The sequence below is a fragment of the Ranitomeya imitator genome, chromosome 4 (genome assembly GCF_032444005.1).
Source record: "Ranitomeya imitator isolate aRanImi1 chromosome 4, aRanImi1.pri, whole genome shotgun sequence".
NCBI lineage: Eukaryota > Metazoa > Chordata > Amphibia > Anura > Dendrobatidae > Ranitomeya > Ranitomeya imitator.
The window spans coordinates 656,187,524-656,203,009 of NC_091285.1; the positions used below are offsets into that span (position 1 = coordinate 656,187,524).

Sequence of the window (15,486 nt, forward strand, 5' to 3'; positions counted from 1 at the left end):
GTTATTAGTTGATTATTTATATTTAATCTTTAGGAATTGTCCCCTTTGACAGAATACTTAAAAGTTTTTTTTATTGCACTGCTGGAGTGGTTTCTTTAACCCCTTAGTGATGGAGCCAAATTTTTTAAATCTGACCGGTGTCACTTTATGTGGTAATAACTCTGCAACGCTTCAACAAATCCCAGTGATTTTCAGATTGTTTTTTCATGACACATTATACTTTATGATAATGGTAAATTTAGGTCAATATGTTTTGTGTTTTATTTATAAAAAAATATCAAAAATTTGAGAAAAATGTAAAAAAAAATAGCAATTTTCAAACTTTGAATGATTATCCCTTTAATCCAGATGGTCATACCACAGCAGACCATTAATAAGTAACATTTCCCACATGTCGGCTTTACATCAGCATCATTTGTAAAATTTTATTTTATTTTGTTAGCATTTTATGAGGATTAAAAATGTAGCAGCAATGTTTCATTTTTTCAAGGAAATTTACAAAATTTATTTTTTTAGGGACTTATCCATGTTTGAAGTGACTTTAGGGGTCTCATATATTGGGAAACCCCCAAACATGATAACATTTTAAAAACAGCACCCCCAGACATATTGAAAACAGCAGTCAGGTAGTTTATTAACTCTTCAGGTGCTTTACAGGAATTGAGGGTAGAAGTAGATCATGTCACTACTAGTAGATCATGTACAATTGTACATCCACACTGGAGAGGTGGCAATTATATAAAATCCATGTCTAGGATTGAAAGTAAATGGATTTTCCTATTAGATACGCTGACTCCCAGGGGACTCAATTGTGGAGTAGAGTTGTTTGGCTTTTATTAAGCAAGATCGCGGATGCTATATAAGGACCCTGAAGTCAGAATAGGACCAGCCCTGAGGAAGAAAACAGTTGTTTTCGAAACGCGTAGACTGTGTTGGTCCTTACCGCGATCCGTACTGAACCTTGTAGCCACGTGGGGCAGTCACCTGACTCACTGCATCACGCAGGTCCTAGACGCGCCGCTCACATCGCTCGCACTATACGGCGCGGTCAGCCCGGGACGCAGTGTTTTCACCCCCGACTGAAGGTTCGGTGCACGGAGGAGCCGCCACCGGCCGGGGCAGCCCTCCGATTCAAGCACTGTGCTGAAGACCTCGCTGACGCCATTCAGGAACTCTGCGAACTCACGGCATGTGACATGATCTACTTCTACCCTCAAAGGTATTGATTTTAAACTGCAGACTTTAGCGCTTGGACTATCTTTCACTATTACAATACACCTACTTGTGTGTATGAATATTGGGTATATCAGCGTGAAGTATACATACATGTTTTTTACTGTTTGGTATCCCCTACAATCTTGTGGTGATTGTTTATATTTCACGGCAGATCTTCTATACTCTGCACCAAAAACCAGCGCCGCTTTCTCTCTTGTTTATGTTTTGTAGCTTTACAGGAATTAATGCAAAGTGGCATGATAGGAATGAAAATGTGTATTTTTATCACCTAAATGTCTCTAACTTCTGAACAGATTACTACAGCAATCAGACTCTAAGGCCGCTATTTGGTCATGAATTGCCATGGCAAACATCAGGACCACACAATCATGATCTGAGGGCACCAATTTGGTTACATAGGAAGCCCCCACACTCTGTTAACCATTTATAATGATGTAATCACTATTGACAGCAGCATCTAAGGGGTTAAGCAGAGTTGGACGGTGCAAACACTGAGCGTGGCTGATGCAGCAAGTTGTCAGCTCTAGTGTACAGCCGACAGCTACTGGATTGTCACCTGTATGGGGAGGCTATTCTCTTATATCTCAGGTCAGTTAAAAGATGTATTGGCGGTCATTAAGGGGTTAAATGTAATTCCTATGCCCACTGTCTCATACTTACCTGCAGCCACCTTCATTGTTTTCCAGCGTTGCTCCCCTTGGTCTCTGGCAAAAAGTGACCTGCCAGCAGCTCCAGTGTTTTAAGGAGTGGCGCTGAGGTCACTTTTCACTACAAGACTATAAGAGCCTCGTTCTGGCTCTCGTAAACTTGCATTGAGAGCTTATGATGTAGCTTCTGACTTCTGGCCAGTCGGAAGTTGCGCTCGCAAGTTTGTGTCGCGAGACCAGAGAGGTGCCAAAAAACAGTGAAAATGCCGGAGGGTGAGTATATGCCCCTAGGCAGGGGACTTAATTTAAAGCACCACTACAACAAAGAAAAAAACAAAAAAAACCATTGGAGTGGTGCTTTAAAAGTAGTTTAGAATTCAGAGACAGGTCAGGTCTTCAATGAGCGCGGACGCAATTTTTAGGGTGCCAACCTCCGCAGTCAGGCAGCGAAAAATTTTAGGAATCAATATATATATATATATATATATATATAAATATATATATATATATATATATATATAGTTCTGTATTTTGTTAATGACTGATATCCTTTATCCTGTGTGTTGACCAACTTTTTAATATTTGTGGCCTTATAACGACAATGACTATGTACGTTCACAACGGGTGGTTCATTTAAAGTTAATGAATAATAAAGAATTTAAATTTTAGCAGGTTTTTGTCTCGTTTGGCTGTTATGACGATGTGATCCCCTATAATTTCCATATACACCTGTTTTGGTTTGTTTTACAACATTGCACCTTTAGTCAAGCAACATGAAGTTCACAATTACAACATTCCGAGAAAAAAAAAGAACTCTAAATTTAATGGATTTTTTTTGTCACAGATTGCAAGTCCTATGCTTCTGTACCAGCACAGATTTGGAAAAAGCTTGGGTTTTGCAAATGCTAAATTTCATTATTGAAAAAAAAAAACTTTCCATATAATCACTGTAATGCAACATCAAGACAGATAAATCTGACATATAAGGTGGTTACACGTCTTGTATACGAGTTAAAGTCATGCAGTCAAAGTCACTATGCTGGGCAGAGCTGCGGAGGGCTGCGTACTTCCTCCGTTAAACCCCACCCACTGCCGCTCCTCTTCCATTCAGCTCCGCCTACGTCGGCATGCGTCCTGCTGTACCTATCTCTACCATTGGGTACGCAGGCCATGCAAATGTATGTGCATTGCTCTGCATGCGTCACTATGATGCTGCGCCGAACTGCGTCGAATGCAACATGTTGCATTTTGTTGCGGTCGGCGCAGCTTTATAAAGATGCATGCGGAGGCATCCACATACATTTGCATGGCCTGCATACCCAATGTTAAAGATAGGTACAGCAGGTCACATGCCAACATAGGCGGAGCTGAATGGAAGAGGTGCGGCAGTGAGGCTTAATGGAGGAAGTACAAGGAAGTATGAAGCCCTCCGCAGCTCTGCCCAACGCAAATGTGAAACCAGCCAAAGTGGCGTCTCCTGAAGCAGAGCAGGAGAAACTGGAATTGACTACTCAATGGAAAATAGAAGGTTAATGAATCGCTTTGCAAATTTTACCTTAAATGAGAAGTATATTTTGAGTTCATAAGGCAATTTCTGAGTGGCAGAAGTGGCTTGTTAAAGCTTTGAAGAACAGGGTTGTTTCTCAAGAATATCCCATCAAGTCATTTATTCTGCCTTTTACATTTCTTCTAGTTTGGTCACACCAATTAAAATTTAGCTTACAGGAAATTACAGGATTTCTACATTAGATGAGGAATCAGAGCCAGATCTTTCTAATGAGGTTTGTATCTAATTGAAGAGGTAGATATCAGACAGAACGTCCCCTTTCGGCAACACAATCCTTGCGCTTGTAACACTAAAATACTGTATTCTTGCACCCTTCACTAGTGTTGCGTAGTGTTGTCTTTTTTTCTTGGATCTGTGAAAAACACCTTGTTTCATTAGAAAATGGTAGGACTCATGGCATCACTGGGAATCTAATGACCCTCTGGTTTCAATGGGAGTGTGCCTGATACTGTATGTAGCAAAATGAAATTTGTCATGCATCTCATTGTTGACTGACATATTTGGTGCCACTCCATGCCTTTCTAGCATTCTTCCCAACTATCACAAATTTTTAACTACAGTTTCGGAAAACATTACAGCTGTCTCAGACCAAAAGAAAGTGCGATTCGAGCAGACCCTTCCTGAAAGTGGGATGCCCATAGTGGGCTGGAGTTGTTCTGGTGCACATCTGAGGATGGGTTTAAACCTCCCCCCAACAGTAATGTTAATAATTAGTGATGAGTGAATCTGCTGAAATTCAAGTTCAACATTCAAACTTGACCAGGAAATTAAATTCATATTGAAGTTATTTGATGAGAAGTTAATTGGTCTTATTAGGTCTCTGGTGTGATGAATATTAATTTGTTGATTTTTTAAAATCCTTCCTGGCCTTGTGAAACTAGCCAAAAAGTGGCTAGCCCGCACCTTTCTGGGCACATGTCAGCTGATATATACAGCTGACATGTGCCTGCAACAGTCCCGGATGGAATCACAATCCACCCACGGCTGTTAACTAGTTAAATGTCACTGTCAATTTCTATAATTTAACTCGCGCTTACCGGAAGTGCGTCACTAATCTCGGCCCAATTGGTGACTCCGTCACATGATCGCGGGTCACCGATGGGTTGGCATGACAACCAGAGGTCTCCAGCAGACCTCTATGGATGTCACAGCCAGATTGCTATGATCACCACACAGTGTCCAAGTAGTGGACATCTAGTAATCAACACGTTAGTGACAGTTCTGCCATCAAGCTGGCAAAAACAGAAGAAAGGGTATACAAGAATTTACTAACTGATACAGATCAGAATAAAATTTTAAAAAATTTACATATCTCAATGAGAAACACATTTTGCTTAGCTCTGTATGTAAAATGAAAGAATGAAAAGTGTAGGCTCTCTTTAACTGAGAAAAAAACTTTTAAAGCTTAAAGACTTTGGACAATCACTCCGTCGAAAATGTGTCCTTTGTCAATAAGCTGATCCCTCTGCTGAGACCCCAATGATCCATTGTAATCCATGGGGAAATATGGCAGCAAGTGTTTTATTTTCCGGCTGCTGCTCCATAGATGAAATTAAGTATTAAATAATCTGCATAAAACAGAACATGACAGGTCCTACAGAGCCAGACGTTCTCTCTAATCTTTCTGCCTCTGGTCACGAGAGGAAGCTCGAGAGTAGAGGAGAGTTCTCAATGTTAAAGTGGATCTGTAACCAGAATTCACAATTCAAGCTGCATACATTTTTAAAGGGAACCTATCAGGTCCAATCCATCAGCATTTCAGTATTTTTTATTAAACTACCCCCCTTACTAGCCCTGTGTAACATAATTCAGTTACATGAATGCTTTAAAAAGCATATAACCTATAGTTTTCCCTATGCTAATGAGGGCCTTGACTAGACAATGAGGCGTTAGTTCCCCAGACTAGTTGTCATGCTCCTGTGTGCATGATGACATATTTTGCACAAGCGGCCCTATAACTACTAATAATCTGCGCAGGCGTGGCTCTCATGCCGGCAGCATCCCTGTGTCTCTGAGGCCAAGTGTACACTTTCCGGCTTCAGAGGCGCACACTGCGCATGACCGGTAGCCATCTTCTAAATTTCTGGACATGCGCAGTGCACTGATCTAATAGAAGGGTTTAACTACTAGGCTGTTAACCTGGATGTTGTGCATTGCCATAGTGTGAACAGCACCACATACAAGTCATTATTGTGCATCAATATACCGAGCAACCACCCCCTCCATGAATTGGTAGGCTGTGAGCGGTTGCCTCATCGGTATTCTTGCACCTGTGTTACTGCCATCTTAACTATATGGGTCCACTACATCCGGATAGTGCATTTGTTTGGAGGCCTAGGCAGGTAAGGATCTCTGCCTTTTTGCTGTATTTTTACATGCGCAGTACACGTCTCTGAAGTCAGGAAGAGTATACTCAGCTTCAAAGGCGCACTGCGCATGAACGGAGATTCAGAAGATGGCTTCCAGTCATGCGCTGTGTTTGCCTCTAAGCAGGGTAGAGGACGCCTTCCTTCAGCGATGTAGTGATGCTGCTGGAATGAGCGATGCGCCTGCAGAGATTTGCATGAGTAGCGATGACGTTGCTCATGCAAATTATTTCATCGCGCCCACAGAGGCGTGATAATATGGATAGAGGGCTGACTAGTCTGGGGCAACTAACGCCCCATTGACTAGTCAAAGCCCTCATTAGCATAGAGAAAGCGGAAGTTATAAATGCTTTTTTACAGTATTTATTTACCTGAATTATGTTATTAGGTGCTGATTAGGGGGCAGTTTAATCGCAGATAGCGGAATGCTGATGGATTGGAGGGTATAGGGGACCTAACAAGTTCCCTTTAAATAGCTGAGATAACACAATGGTGTAATGTTGTAAATCCTTGTCAAAATGGCCGTGTAATCCTGATATTAAGATGAACATTGTACAATTCCAGTTGTAGGATGAGACATCTTATGAGTCCAAGTGTATTCAGTCTTCATCCACACAGATGTAGCTGCAGCTTATACTGAGCGATCTCAGCAGCAACAGGGAGGAGGGACACTGAGGATGTCAATCAGGCTGGGCGGAAAGAGCTTGAGTGTAAACTTTCATAAAGAATTATACTGCCATTCTGACATTCTCAACATAATCACACCAACCTCATAAGTTCTAAGAAATCTAACTAATATTAATTAATTGAAGTTTATATGGTGAAGTCTAGTGACGTAGCTGCTTTAACTCAACTTTTCAAATGGTCATTATGAAAATGAGCTTAAATATTAATAGGAGACACTAGAAAAGGGCTGATATAAATGATCATACATACCCAGTTTCTGCATACAAGCGTGCAACCTGGCCTCCAAAATCATGACCCTCTGCTGAAGTTCTTCATAATCGTAGGCCCCCATCTCCTCTTGTATCAGAAGCAGGACATTGGAGAGGTTTCTCACCTCTTCTTTCAACTGGACAATCATCTTGGTATCTGATTTATATTGGTCAAGAACAGGGATAAGCGGTAAGAGCTGCTTCATTTTATCCTTTAGCTCCTAATAAAAAGACAAAAATGATATAGTAGACCATCAGAAGATAAGACATACTAGATCACCATTCCAAACCAAACTGTCATAAAATTATACTTGACAGGTAGTAATATAGCAGCCATCATATCGTCTGTCCACATTGAGCTCAATCTGAACAGTAAAATCCATATACAGTTAGAAACACCAAGATGCAGACACAAGTCTTAAATCAGACAGGTCAATGGGGACATTCTGCCTAACAACCATCATTGAGAAGGCTATGGTTGTGCACAAGTCCCTAGCAACGGGGCTGTCAAATGTGACCCGGCCGAATTGACTCTGTGATGATTGCAGAAAAGGAAAAAATCCTTTATGTACTAGAAATTAGATCACTCAGTTTCTTCATTTTCCCATTAGTGTAGGTGTAGAATCACTTAAAACAAGTCTTTCACATTGGAATTGCTGGCACAAAATTTGTCAGCAAGTAATAGAGCAGGAAAACCTGAGAACATTGAGATTAAAAAAAATATTTATAAAAAATACAGTTGTATAATCATAGATAATATTAATTATTACTTGTAATTTATTAGCCTTTCATTAATGCCCGTGAGGCGTTTACGGATTCCAGAGGGCGGTTCTACTTAGTAGGACAGATTTCACCATGTAAAACTCCCCACTTGTCTCTAAATTAGAAAATGAGGACAGGAACTTACTTACATCATCAATAGATTTCAATTTATAATTAATATTTTCCTCGAAGCGATACATTCAGCTGCTCCAATTTCTCTCATATGATGTACTAGCTGTTTCCAGCCAGCTAACGCTCGGCAAGCTCATTGCTATCTAATTAACGCTGCTGGTGATTAAACTAAAGTAAATAATGACAACATAGCGCTTACGCAGGTGGTAAATTAACTTAAAATGAAGTTAATAACAATAATAATCATTAAAAATCTGAATAATACTAATAATACATTTTATTCACAGTGTAAAATCAAAAACAAACTGGATTCAGTAAGATGTGCGTTTTTTATTCATTCCAGCATCTAAACAAATTTCATAACGAAACATAAATTAAGTTAAAATTTCTCTGTAAACACAATCACATGTGCGAGGACGGAGCCTCGTGTGGTAATGTGTGGGGATGGAGCCTCATGTGGGGGGACGGAGCATCGTGTGGTAATGTGTGGGGACGGAGCCTCGTGTGGTAAGGTGTGGGGACGGAGCCTCGTATGGTAATGTGGGGGGGTGGGATTATGTGTGGTAATGTGGTGGGGGGTGGGATTATGTGTGGTGATGTGGTGGGGGTGGGATTATGTGTGGTGATGTGGTGGGGGGCAGGATTATGTGTGGCGATGTGGTGGGCAGGCGGGATTATGTGTGGTGATGTGGTGGGGGGCGGGATTATGTGTGGTGATGTGGTGCGGATTGTATGTGGTAATGTGGTGGTGGTGGGAATGTGTGTGGTAATGGGGTGGGGGTGGGATTATGTGTGATGAGGTGGTGGGGGCGGAGCTACTGTGCAAGGGGCGGGATTAGCGAGTAATCACGATGCCTCTTATGTATATAGATAATAATGGGTCAGTATTCAAAATGATGGTTTCCCATTAAGAAGAGTCATCTTAACCCCTTCCCGACCTGTGACACAGCGTATGCGTCATGAAAGTCGGTGCCAATCCGACCTGTGACGCATATGCTCTGTCACAGAATGATCGCGTCCCTGCAGATCCGGTGAAAGGGTTAACTCCCATTTCACCCGATCTGCAGGGACAGGGGGAGTGGTATTACAGCCCAGGGGGGGGTGACTTCACCCCCCCGGGGCTACGATCGCTCTGATTGGCTGTTGAAAGTGAAACTGCCAATCAGAGCGATTTGTAATATTTCACCTATTATAACTGGTGAAATATTACAATCCAGCCATGGCCGATGCTGCAATATCATCGGCCATGGCTGGAAAAACTAATGTGCCCCCACCCCACCCCACCGATCGCCCCCCCAGCCCTCTGATCTGTCCTTTACACTGCTCCGCTCTCCTCCATCCTCCTGTCCGCTCCCCCCGTGCTCTTGTCCGCTCACCCCCGTGCTCCAATCCCACTCCCGTGCTCCAACCCCCCCCCCTGCACTCCGATCCACCCCCCCCTGCAGTTCGATCCACCCCCACCTGCAGTCCGATCCACCCCCCTGCAGTCCGATCCACCCCCCGATGCTCCAATGCACCCACCCGTGCTCCGATCCACCCCCCGTGCTCCGATTTACCCCCCCATGCTCCGATCTGCCCCCCGTGTTCCCCCCCACCCCATCATACTTACCGAGCCTCCCGTGGTCCGTCCGTCTTCTTTCCTGGGCGCCGCCATCTTCCAAAATGGTGGGCGCATGCGCAGTGCACCCGCCGAATCTGCCGGTTGGCAGATTCGTTTCAAGTGCATTTTGATCACTGTGATAAAACCTCACAGTGATCAAAATAAAAAAAACAGTAAATGACCCCCCCCCTTTGTCACCCCATAGGTAGGGACAATAATAAAATAAAGATTTTTTTTTTTCCTTCCACTAAGGTTAGGGTAAGAACTAGGGTTAGGGTTAGGGTTTCGGTATGTGCACACGTATTCTGGTCCTCTGCGGATTTTTCCGCTGCGGATTTGATAAATCCGCAGTGCTAAACTGCTGCGGATTTATGGCAGATTTACCGCGGTTTTTCGGCGCATTTCACTGCAGTTTTACAACTGCGATTTTCTATTGGAGCAGTTGTAAAACCGCTGTGGAATCCGCAGAAAGAAGCGACATGCTGCGGAATGTAAACCGCAGCGTTTCCGTGCAGTTTTTCTGCAGCATGTGTGCAGCGATTTTTGTTTTCCATAGGTTTACATTGAACTGTAAACTCATGGGAAACTGCTGCGGATCCGCAGCGTTTTCCGCAGCGTGTGCACATAGCTTTAGAATTAGGCTATGTGCACACGGTGCGGATTTGGCTGCGGATCCGCAGCGGATTGGCCGCTGCAGATTCGCAGCAGTGTTCCATCAGGTTTACAGTACCATGTAAACCTATGGAAAACCAAATCCGCTGTGCCCATGGTGCGGAAAATACCGCGCGGAAACGCTGCGTTGTATTTTCCGCAGCATGTCAATTCTTTGTGCGGATTCCACGGCGTTTTACACCTGTTCCTCAATAGGAATCCGCAGGTGAAATCCGCACAAAAAACACTGGAAATCCACGGTAAATCCGCAGGTAAAATGCAGTGCCTTTTACCCGCGGATATTTCAAAAATGATGCTGAAAAATCTCACACGAATCCGCAACGTGGGCACATAGACTTAGGGTTAGGGTTGGAATTAGGGTTGTGGTTAGGGTTAGGGTTGTGGTTAGGGTTGTGGTTAGGGGTGTGTTGCGGTTAGGGTTGTGATTAGGGTTATGGCTACAGTTGGGATTAGAGTTAGGGGTGTGTTGGGGTTAGTATTGGAGGTAGAATTGAGGGGTTTCCACTGTTTAGGCACATCAGGGGTCTCCAAACGCAACATGGCGCCATCATTGATTACAGCCAATCTTGTATTCAAAAAGTCAAATGGTGCTCCCTCACTTCCGAGCCCCGACGTGTGCCCAAACAGTGGTTTACCCCCATATATGGGGTACCAACATACTCAGGACAAACTGCGCAACAATTACTGGGGTCCAATTTCTCCTGTTACCCTTGTGAAAATAAAAAAATGCTTGCTAAAACATCATTTTTGAGGAAAGAAAAATTATTTTTTATTTTCACGGCTCTGCGTTGTAAACGTCTGTGAAGCACTTGGGGGTTCAAAGTGCTCACCACATATCTAAATAAGTTCCTTGAGGGGTCTAGTTTCTAAAATGGGGCCACTTGTGGGGGGTTTCTACTGTTTAGGCACACCAGGGGCTCTGCAAACGTAACGTGACACCCGCAGACCATTCCATCAAAGTCTGCATTTCAAAAGTCACTACTTCCCTTCTGAGCCCCGACGTGTGCCCAAACAGTGGTTTACCCCCACACATGGGGTATCAACGTACTCAGGAGAAACTGGACAACAACTTTTGGGGTCCAATTTCTCCTGTAACCCTTGGGAAAATAAAAAATTCTGGGCTAAATTATTATTTTTGAGGAAAGAAAACGTATTTATTATTTTCACGGCTCTGCGTTATAAACTTCTGTGAAGCACTTGGGGGTTCAAAGTGCTCACCACACATCTAGATAAGTTCCTTTCGGAGTCTAGTTTCCAAAATGGGGTCACTTGTGGGGGGTTTCTACTGTTTAGCCACATCGGGGGCTCTGCAAACGCAACGTGATGCCTGCAGAGCATTCCATCAAAGTCTGCAATTCACGTCACTACTTCACTTCTGAGCCCCGGCATGTGCCCAAACAGTAGTTTACCCCCACATATGGGGTATCACCGTACTCAGGAGAAACTGGACAACAACTTTTGGGGTCAAATTTCTCCTGTTACCCTTGGGAAAATAAAAAATTGCAGGCTAAAAATCATTTTTGAGAAAATAATTTTTTTTTTTTCATGGCTCTGCGTTATAAACTTCTGTGAAGCACTTGGGGGTTCAAAGTCCTCACCACACATCTAGATTAGTTCCTTTTGGGGTCTTGTTTCCAAAATGGGGTCATTTGTGGGGGATCTCCAATGTTTAGGCACACAAGGGCTCTCCAAACGTGACATGGTGTCCGCTAATGATTGAAGCTAATTTTCCATTTAAAAAGCCAAATGGCGTGCCTTCCCTTCCGAGCCCTGCCGTGCGCCCAAACAGTGGTTTACCCCCACATATGGGGTATAAGCGTACTCAGGACAAACTGAACAACAACATTTGGGTCCAATTTCTCCTAATACCCTGGCAAAATAGGAAATTCCAGGCTAAAAAATCATTTTTGAGGAAAGAAAAGTTATTTTTTATTTTCATGGCTCTGCGTTATAAACTTCTGTGAAGCACTTGGGGGTTCAAAGTCCTCACCACACATCTAGATTAGTTCCTTTGGGGATCTAGTTTCCAAAATGGGGTCATTTGTGGGGGATCTCCAATGTTTAGGCACACAAGGGCTCTCCAAACGCGACATGGTGTCCGCTAACAATTGGAGCTAATTTTCCATTCAAAAAGTCAAAAGGCGCGCCTTCCCTTCCGAGCCCTGTCGTGTGCCCAAACAGTGGTTTACCCCCACATATGAGGTATCGGCGTACTCGGGAGAAATTGCCCAACAAATTTTAGGATCCATTTTATCCTATTGCCCATGTGAAAATGAATAAATTGAGGCGAAAAAAAATTTTTGTGAAAAAAAAGTACTTTTTCATTTTTACAGATCAATTTGTGAAGCACCTGGGGGTTCAGAGTGCTCACTATGCATCTAGATAAGTTCCTTGGGGTGTCTAGTTTCCAAAATGGGGTCACTTGTGGGGGAGCTCCAATTTTTAGGCACACGGGGGCTCTCCAAACGTGACATGGTGTCCGCTAAAGAGTGGAGCCAATTTTTCATTCAAAAAGTCAAATGGCGATCCTTCCCTTTCAAGCCCTGCCGTGCTCCCAAACAGTGGTTTACCCCCACATATGAGGTATCAGCGTACTCAGGACAAATTGGACAACAACTTTTGTCGTTCAGTTTCTCCTTTTACCATTGTGAAATCAAAAAAATTGTTGCTAAAAGATAATTTTTGTGACTAACAAGTTAAATGTTCATTTTTTCCTTCATTGTTGCTTCTGCTGCTGTGAAGCACCTGAAGGGTTAATAAACTTCTTGAATGTGGTTTTGTGCACCTTGAGGGGTGCAGTTTTTAGAATGGTGTCACTTTTGGGTATATTCAGCCATATAGACCCCGTAAACTGACTTCAAATGTGAGGTGGTCCCTAAAAAAAATGGTTTTGTAAATTTTGTTGTAAAAATGAGAAATCGCTGGTCAAATTTTAACCCTTATAACTTCCTAGCAATTAAAAATTTTGTTTCCAAAATTGTGCTGATGTAAAGTATACATGTGGGAAATGTTATTTATTAACTATTTTGTGTCACATAACTCTCTGGTTTAACAGAATAAAAATTCAAATTGTGAAAATTGCGAAATTTTCAAAATGTTCGCCAAATTTCCGCTTTTATCACAAATAAACGCATAATTTATTGACCTAAATTTACCACTAACATGAAGCCCAATATGTCACGAAAAAACAATCTCAGAACCGCTAGGATCCGTTGAAGCGTTCCTGAGTTATTACCTCATAAAGGGACACTGGTCAGAATTGCAAAAAACGGCAAGGTCGGTCAAAATAGGCTGGGTCATGAAGGGGTTAAGAAGTCACATTTAAAATAGAGATATGTTATTTTAGCCGATATAGGACAGTACTTTTGCATTACCCATTCATGGCAGAAATATTAGGTGAGGACATACTGATCTAGATGGGAGGCCTTTGCTTCATTTCATCAATATGGAACATGGCATAGCATAGATCAGAGACATTGCCTGAAGCTTCTGAGCCCTTATGCAAAATCTGTAAAAAGGAAAACTTCCTACAATGGGCCATAAAAAAAATGTTACCTCTACAACCATTACAGCTAGTGCTAGACTCTTCAGACCTCAGACCATAGTAAACCAAATAGGTAAAAACTAAAAAAAAATCCTTATGTTTACCTTGCCGCTGACCTCCCTGGCCCTCCACTCACTTCTTACTTTCACCTGTGTCGCCCTCGCAGCTTCTCCAGATCATTGATGCTCACACTGATCCAGGACTTCCAACTTTGATGGAGCCCCAGAGGGATCTGAACATGGGTAGGCAAGGTCATGATGATGTGACTTTTTTTTGCACTTGCATGGAACCCTTCTGGGCCATCAATGCCAGAAGTACTTGGCGGGCATGAGAAGCCTAAGAATTTCAAAGCAAATGAAGGTGATCTAAAGATGCGGCGAGGACAGGATGGGTGACGCAGATCAGCTGGAGAGGTGAGTAAACAGATTTTTTTGTTTTACATTTTGATGGCCTTTCATGGTTCATAAAAATAGCACAGAAGAGAATTACAATAAAAAATCTGCAATTTAGCAAATGCAGTAAAATTTGAGTAGAATTCAATTCCACCCAAATTTATCCACTCAACTCTACAAAGGATCAATAGACATGTTAATGATATGCAAATGATGAAAAAATGAATCCCAAATTTTCAAAACATCTCTATTCAGCTTCACGTATGCTTGACATGCTATCAATGAGGTTATTAATGGTTGTCTGAGAAATGTTCTGCCACTCTTCATGCACTTGGGCAAATCATCAAGATCAAGACCTGCTGCTGTTTTGGTTTGTTTTGTTTTCAATTACTGACCAGTTACATCCCAGATGTACTCAATGGGAGACAATTCTGGAGAACCTGCAGGCCCTAGTAGAACATTTCGATCACAGTGGCTGCTCACAGTAGCATGAGAATATACGGCCTGACGTTGTTTTGTTAAAAAAACAGCTCTTGAGACACTTTTACATTCCCTTCATGGTGTTGTCCACATAGGATCCAGACCAATCTCTGGGTATCATTGCATCTAAGACAAAAGCGAGTCTCTTTACTAAAGAGAGAAGACCTCTATCCAAGCCTCCATTGCCATCTGCACCACAATATTCTTTGAGACTGGGGACGTGAGGTCAATGGAACACCTGTAGCTAGACATATGGCTCAAAGCCCATTGGCCTACAAATAACTTCTGATGTTTTGTGTAGAAAAATATTTCGAATTGAGAGTCCTCTGTGATTGATACCTTTTAATGGCTAACTGAAAAGATGGTAACGAATTGCAAGCTTTCGAGACTACTCAGGCCTCTTCACCAGGCATAGACTAAAATAAATTCTGGAGAATAACATATTTATGTACAAAACATCACAGAAAAAAAAAACATGGATAAGACAGGTGACATGAAGCAGAATTACCATGGGTGACAAACAGTTATGTCCATAAATATTGGACCATTTCTTAGATAGGGAATGTTTTATTGTCCTCATATTGGGGTCTGTTTCTGTTGTGATGACCTCGCATGGTCTGAAGGGCAATCTTTTGTGTAGACACTCTTTGACGCCTTAGACTTGATATGTGACATCTCCTGTCATTTGTATTACAGAGTGAATCACTATGCACTATTCTTCAAATCTGATGAGACCACACAGGTAATTAAACAAAAAGGCCTTCACAAGGGAATGTCACATCGGTCCTAGTCACATACATATGGTGTGGGATGGAACAACATATGGTAGCCAGACCCCTCTAATCTTCAGTCCATGTCCATTAGCAGCTCAACATTACATTGATTTGGTCATGAAACCAGTAGTAGGACCTTTTCTTCAAAGTGTCCCAGGAGCCATTTTTCAACACGACAACACCATATGGGACATTAATAGTTTTCAACTGAAAAGAAAGCTGCCAGCAGCGGATTTTGATGATATGCCCAAGCGTCTTCACTCTGGCAAAACATTTCTCAGACAACCATCAATTACCCCGCCTTTGACATGCATGTAAGAGCAGATATTTGTGTGTGAGGCACTTATTCTTGATACTGAATAAATTGAGATGATTTTCCA

General features: G+C 42.4%; 1 protein-coding gene across 2 annotated transcripts in view; it reads right to left on the minus strand.

Annotated features, from left to right (window-relative positions):
• OLFM2 (olfactomedin 2) overlaps positions 1 to 15,486 on the minus strand; it is a 517,336-nt gene that overhangs the window by 73,520 nt on the left and 428,330 nt on the right. For both annotated transcript variants that reach the window (XM_069767046.1, XM_069767045.1), the window contains exon 4: positions 6,753 to 6,972. In XM_069767046.1, coding sequence (XP_069623147.1) covers positions 6,753 to 6,972 — 220 coding nt within the window. The remainder of the gene's footprint in view (positions 1 to 6,752; positions 6,973 to 15,486) is intronic.